This window comes from Protopterus annectens, chromosome 6.part0 (assembly GCF_019279795.1).
Source record: "Protopterus annectens isolate FY-2018-M chromosome 6.part0, PAN1.0, whole genome shotgun sequence".
NCBI lineage: Eukaryota > Metazoa > Chordata > Ceratodontiformes > Protopteridae > Protopterus > Protopterus annectens.
This window is the reverse complement of record NC_056737.1, coordinates 65290519-65298071: the sequence shown is the minus strand read 5'-3', so window position 1 is coordinate 65298071 and position 7553 is coordinate 65290519. Positions and strand designations below refer to the sequence as shown.

General features: G+C 37.0%; 1 protein-coding gene across 1 annotated transcript in view; it reads right to left on the bottom strand.

The window, feature by feature from the left end:
• Positions 1 to 316: 316 nt before the first annotated feature.
• LOC122804163 (myoglobin-like) overlaps positions 317 to 7553 on the bottom strand; it is a 35169-nt gene continuing 27932 nt past the window's right edge. Inside the window, exon 3 of the mRNA XM_044073853.1 lies at positions 317 to 2230. Coding sequence (XP_043929788.1) covers positions 2090 to 2230 — 141 coding nt within the window. The 3' untranslated portion in view covers positions 317 to 2089. The remainder of the gene's footprint in view (positions 2231 to 7553) is intronic.

Genomic DNA, 7553 nt, shown 5'->3' with positions numbered 1-7553 from the left:
CTACAGTACAAAGACAGGTGAGAAAATACAGTGGAGGCATATTGTGGACAACTCTAGGCTAGTAGATATATAAAAGCGTCATATATGGCAATAATCAGTAGGTTTGACATAAACTTGCAGACTTTAATTGTGTGTGTGTGTGTGTGTGTGTGTGTGTGTGTGTGTGTGTGTGTGTGTGTGTGTGTGTGTGTGTGTGTGTTTGTGTGTGTGTGTGTGTGTGTGCGTGCGTGTGTGTGTGTGTGTGCGTGTGTGTGTGTGTGTGTGTGTGTGTGTGTGTGTGTGTGTGTGTGTGTGTGTGTGTGTGTGTGTGTGTGTGTGTGTGTGTGTGTGTGTGTGCATGTGTTGAGATCAGAGTGTAGTCCTGTGCATGATATATAAGTATATATTGACAGAAATGCATACTTGTGTGACAGTCTCAAATTTACTAGAATTAATTTCCTGTGATATGGTCATTGTGTAGCCATAAGAGACTGGCATAATGGCTAAGATGTTTACCTCACAGACACAGGGTACAGGGTCTGACTCTCAGCTTTGAATGAAATTGGCTAGGTTGAAAATGACCCAGAAGGCAGCTAACCCATTTAATCCCCATTCATGTATTACAAATGACTCATTCTCCATTCACCTATTATAAATAAACTCACAAAATTGGGCATAAATCCCTACATCAGCAGATGGCTAGACAGTTGGCTCATAGACAGAACACGTGTTTAAAGTTGGTAAATCCAGATCCAGCAAGAGGTTAGTTACTAATGGTGTGCCACAGGGCTCAGTGCTGGGTCCACTCCTGTTCAAATTATACTTCTCTGAAGTCATGGCTAATGTGGAAGGCCTCTGGATGACAAAGTGTGTCAACAACTGCAAGCTGGGGCAATCATTGAATCCCCCAATGATTTAGATATCCTTCAGGAGGGTCTAAATCAGGCAAATGATTGGTGCCAGAACCATGGCCTAAAAGTAAATGTGAGAAGTCAGGTACCCCTGCAAATTACAATATCAATAGCACACCCCTAAGAGGTGACTCAGAGGTGAGAGATCTTGGTACACAGATAGAAGTAGCCTGAACATTGACTGCCATGTGTCCACAGTGGTGTGGAAGCCCAACTATGTGGCACAACTTATAAGTAAAGGTATGGCATTCAGATCCAAGGAAATTATAGTCTTGCAGTACTCAGCCCTCATTAAAGCAATAATCGAGCACAATGAGCCATTTGTTGTGTACTTGAATAGGCACATACACCAGTTGGAGTGACCTCAGAGGTTCCTCACAAAGAAAATACAGGGTGCAAACATGTCCTATGCAGACAGACCAAAAGCCCTGTCCCTTTAATCTGTCTCCTACAGACTACTAAGGGGTGACCTATGCCTGACCTACTAGCCATTTACAAATCCAGCCTTGATGGAGCTGCTACACATCTACAAGTCAGGCAGCATGAGGGACAAATATGTGTCTCAGAGATTATCTCTTCTTTGGAACAGGCTTTGTATTCACACCCAGCAGGGCCCTTCCCTGTCCCTCTTCAAATGCTTGGGGAATCACAAATTCATACCATGAGTAGTGCCTATGTCCCTTATGGACAGGGGCAATCTGTAAGAAACTCAAGGCATAGGCATATACCCATGCCATCCTCTTACCCCTAGTGGCCAGATATTAGGTAAAATTGGGTTTACTGGCTAGGCTTGTAAGTGCTCTTAAGCCATTAGCCTAGTAATCTCCTATGCACCTATATACCACACAAACACCCACACATTTTAGCACCATAAAACAACATTTATATAAAGGTTTCTATTTTAGCCCTTGTCAAATGTTCAGTGTATGCAACTTTTTCTGTGAAACTTGATTAGTTTAACATCATATCCTAGTGTAGTCTATATTTGTTTAAAAATATGACCACATTCAGTTTTTTTTCCAAAATAAATTTAGCAAAGCTTAAAACTATAAGCATAGCGAACTTTTCAAAAAATAAAACATTGTTAACATGTGTTATTAAACTTCAGGCACTGATTCCATTTTATCAGTAATTAGCAATGTGAGGGTAAGAGCTTTATCTTTACAAAGTGTGTTCATATTAGTGCATTCATTCAGTCTTTATTTTCCTAGTTCCTTGTACAGCTTAGTCAAAGTCTGGACAATCAGTGCAAGTGTTGCCTTCATATAGTCCTGGACATCTGCTCCATAATCTCCTGGGAATGATTCATGGAAGTAATTGTCGATGACTTTCGATATAATCTGCATTAAAAAAAAGATAAATAATCAACTGGAATTCAGAAGAGAGGCATAGTTTTATTGTATTAAAGACATATTGCCACTACCCAGTGAGCAAAGCATACAACGAGTACTGTTTAATTCTCTGAGCTTATGATCACATAACCCTGCTATAATGTTGTGGTGTGACTCATTTAACCACTCATTTTTCTGTCATCCCAGACTTTGTTCTCTATTTCTTAATATGCTCTATTAAGCTCATGCAAATAAATATTTCACATTGAATTTAAGAGTAATCGTATTCCATTAAGGCTGAAAGTTGCAATGCATGTACTTTTGCGACAGTGTCAAGCATATTGCTTATACTTTAGGAAAACCAGTTTCTATGTATGAATGAGAGAAAAGTGACTTTCCTTGTTTCCTTTTAAATACTGTGCATGTATTATGAAAGCCAAGTAAGAGTTATGCAATATAAGTTGCTCTACAGTTACACAATTTTTGAGCAGTTTCTATGGTTCAGCGCTGACAGATATAAAGACTGGGTTCTATTCCTACACCAGATAATTGAATTCATTTTTTTAATAATGTAACATAAGGGGGTGGGCATGCTACTTTCCTGAGTGTACCATCTTTCAGACGAAGTGTTTTACCTGCCTGACCTGGTGATATCTCATATTGATATAAAAGGTCCTGTGGCACTTATCAGAATGGTAGGGAAATTTCCATGATGCCTTAACCAAATTTCCTGTAGTTAGTAGGAATATCACATCAGTCTCCCCTGAAAAGAGGCTACTGAACTAGCAAACAAACAAATAAACAAGTTTTGCAAGAAACACAGAAATTAATTCTGGCATGCTTTATATACTTAACATAAGATGTTGCCAGAGCTCCTCCAAAATATTGAGGGATCTACCCTGGATACAAAAAGCTGTCATGACCACTGCATTCTGTACATCCCCTACTGTTTAATGTAATCCCTTTTAACATTTTCCATTACCTGGAGTAGAGACCATGTTTCTGCATAAAACATCAAGCATCTGCCTTTCTGTTTTTTCACTTTGTTTGGGAAAGTACCATTTTTGAAACTAGTTCTTCTAATTTCTACAACTTCAGCACCTGTGTTCCAGTAGATGAAGCAACATTCAATCCAGGGAAAAAAAGGTGAACTTTTCTAAGGTGTTTTTGTTTTCTTCACACAGTAAACCATACCTTTTAACTGCCCAGTTTTTCATGGAATGCCCGATTTTTGGTCTGTTCCTCATAACATTTGTCATTTTCTGGCAAATAGTGGAGGATTGAAGTCACTAAATAGTGACATAGATTTTAGTTTCAGACATCATATCCTCCAGAAAATACATGTTGTTACAAATCGTGTTATTTTAGCAACTTTCTAAGTTTATTAGAGCAATATTTACATTTTGTCCATATTTTTGGGTCTTTATCCCCCCATTATTTTAGGCTTTGTCTAGATTTTTTGTGCTAAGAGGTTGAGAAGTATGCATTATACCAAGCCCTGCGTTATTTGCAAAGCATAAAAATCACTGCTCATCAGACATGTGGCGTAGTTTAAGATTTAATTGGTTATACAAAATCACCTAGAGGAAGTGAGAATTGCTAAAATGTTACATTTTTAAATTTTATTGAACAAAGGTAAAGCAGCAATGGACATTATAATTGACACAGTGCCTGATAACATTAATATGGAAGTTAAACAGACTTCAGATGGGTAGTAATTTGGTAGCCAAGGGTATTACAACTGTGCAACAATAATTTCATCAGTTTATAGCTTTTAGTCACCTTAATAAAAGTGGTGCAAGTAGAAAAAAGAAGGGCACAGAAAAGGGTATTTCTCCTCATCCTCAAGGCCTAACTTTCATAGAATTATAAGTATAGTACTGCAAGAAATGCAGCTACCAAACTGATGTTTTGGGCTACAAACTCCCAAGAAAGAAATTCTCATTTGTCATAAGAACTAGCAATTGCTCTTTATCGTTCAATCACAAATCTGTACATCAAAAACAAAAAAAAAAAAATGAAAAGTTATTCACTTTTTGTCACAAATCAGCATGTCAAAAGAAAAAATGAAAAGTGATTTACTTTCATAGTGAAGGGCCAGAAAAAGACTGCAAATTCTGAATCTGAAGCATTTTCCACAAAAAATTTTAGAAAGAGATCTCAGAATGTTCTTTCTCAGGCCACTTGCATGTTTAAATGACAAGGACACAGTACAAAAAATGGAACATCCTGATATGTATGGTGGAGGGATATTACTTGAAAAAATATGTTTACTATTCCTCTAAGCTAGCAATTGGTAGCACTAATACCTTGGGCAGTAGACCACATCTCTCCAAGGTATTTAGCATGTGCAATGATAGTATAAAATATATGTCAGATGATAAAACTAATTGGACCTTAAGAGTCAGCATAGGGAGATTCAGATATCTTAAGAGAATTAACCGAGGATAATTTTCACTGGAAGGAATGACCAAGGAAGCGTAACTGGAAAATAGGAGGAAGTTACTCATTGAAGATATACGCAAGTATTGTTCCATTGATATGATTGCATATATATGGAAAAATCTCCTAAAATGGATTGGCTTCATCTGCACTGGGTAAAATTCTGGTTGTGCTGGATGGATAAAGTGGTATCTTGGTGAATTGGATATAGAATACAGATCTAAGCAAGATTATAATGACAACATATCCATAAAGTGGGTAAATGTAGACACTACGTGTGCTCATGCAGTCCTTATCTACCATTACATTTAGTCCTCTTCCATGTTGAGAGCTAACCCATTAGTAAGTGTACTTCATTTATTCAGTAGGTAAGGGGAGAGGTTTATGAGCTAATTTGTCCATATTTAATGGCAAGAGATGGATGACAGATAGGATAATGTTCACAAAGCAGGTTTTTCCTGCCTACCTTATTCCCTTTTCACAGTGGCTGGTGGCTTTCATTGAAATCAGTGCTATAGGGAGGCTGCTTATGCATGCCTCCTGTTATCATTCCTAGACTGTGTACAGTACAGTCAACACTGATCTAGTAGCTGCTACCTGGCATACCCAACACTCCTGTTGCACTGCAGAGTACTGTATCCTGTAGGTCATATTGCCTCTCTTCAGCCAGAGTTTGGGAACTGGAATTAGGAACTCAATCCCATCTAGTGTGTATTTGTTTTTCTTTTTTTCGATTGCTTAAAATGTTATATATAACTACAGTTCAAAGTGGAATGTTCTACCGTCTTTTACTAAATGTGATCTTTAGCAGGAGATAGATTGTTATGTTGCATGGTCATATAAAGTTCCCCGCAACTCAGTTTTTACAATATCACTGTTCTGAATAAAGAATGTAGTGAAAGTCAAGATGAAGAAGATGAGCTTTACTTAAGTATCACCATGTCCCACTCTTCAATAGCACTGGCAAACTATGACATATTAGCATGTGTGCATGGATAGATAACTAGATAGATAGAGACATATTTATATATGTATCCTTGTGTGTGTGTGTGTGTGTGTGTGTGTGTGTGTGTGTGTGTGTGTGTGTGTGTGTGTGTGTGTGTGTGTGTGTGTGTATGTATGTCTGTGTGTGTGTGTGTGTGTGTGTGTGTGTGTGTGTGTGTGTGTGTGTGTGTGTGTGTGTGTGTGTGTGTGTGTGTGTGTGTGTTTGTGTGTTTTGAAGAGTTGCCATCAATGCTGTTTGCACTGAAGTTTATACAGTTTGATAGTCACATATTTTACATAAATTTATATATCTATATATATATATATATATATATATATATATATATATATATATATATATGTGTGTGTGTGTGTGTGTAATGTGTGTTATGTGAAATATCTATGGGGAAGATGTTGTGTTAGGAATGATAAAACAATGAGCCCTGGAACTGAATTTCAGTATCAGAGTTAGATAGTTGGGTTCCTATTACCAGATCGCAGATGCAGTTTGTTGAATGTGTCTTGATTGAACCGAAAAGAGCAAAAAGGCAAAATAGCGAAGCAACTTTTCAGTGAATTCTTTCCCTGGGAAAGAATTTGCTTGGCCATTTTCATTACTTTGCCATTTTCGGCACTGTAGTATGATCACGGAGTTGGTATATTTAAGTAGGGGGGTGTGGGGGGTACAGACCAGTATGCAATGTTTTAAAGGTTTTTTTTTTTTTTTTTTTTTTTTTAGAACAGCAATTCTTTGCCCTTGAAAAAAATTGCTGTTCTGAGGTTTCGACATTGACAGCTTTCACTTACATGGGGTCAATTATTTATCGTTCGCTTTTGAAGTATGCGATAATACAATATAGACCCAGATAGCTCACATATTATAGACACTTGCCCACTTATATTTCATGTGTCAAGTTTTTGTTTTTCATTTCTAATGAACAGCATTTTTATGCAAGGTGCCTGTTGAATACCAGCGTAAATACTATTCCACAAGTGTTTTAATAAATGAACTGCCATTTTGATAGTTTTCCAACTCTTCGTATGAGATAAGCTGCTATGCTAAAAGCTGTACATTTTTTTCTTCCTTCCTTTCTTTCTGAGAAGGGTTGTTGTTTTGTAGCACAGTTTAGGTTATTGTTAGACTAAGTACTAGTCTGCTGTATTGTTTAGTTTTATGAAGATCACTGTTAGTTTTCTGATATTTTTATTTGGGGTAGCCAGTACTAGTAATGCTGATTTCAAACAGAATAATTGTTGAATTGTTATTTTGTTTGTATTATTTATAAGTACTAAATTGATGTTCTCAGCTCTGACTTAGCTGAAGTAGTTTTTTTAGGGGTAGCTAGTGTTTAGCCTTAGTGCCTGCTATTTCTGTAGTTTCATTTTTATTTTTCAGTCTAGGTTTGCCTTAGGCTGAGATGTGGGTTTAATATAGGAATTTTGGGGAATTCCTGATGTGCAATTTTTAGAGGGCTAAATCTTTTGACAGGATATAGATAATATATGTGTATAAAAATATGCACATGTTGTAAATTATAATTTTTGAATTTAAGCAATAATCCATGACTGTACATTGATATATCAGGATTTACCCATGGTTGGTGTAATAATCCACAACACTGCATGGGTATATCAGGATTTATCCACAGATGGTGTAATAATCCCCAACTCTGCATGGGTATATCAGGTTTTATCCACAGTTGGTATAATAATCCACAACTCTGCATGGATATATCAGGATTTATCCAAGGTGGGTGTGGTTTGATCACAAGGGTAAGATCATGATATACCCACAAACAGGAGTGGATTATTGCTTTTATAGTGTGACATTGTTTAAGCAGGAAATTTCTTACTTTTCTTAAATAATGTCTTTGTGTAATGGCACTTCGGTCTTCTTCTTACTTGT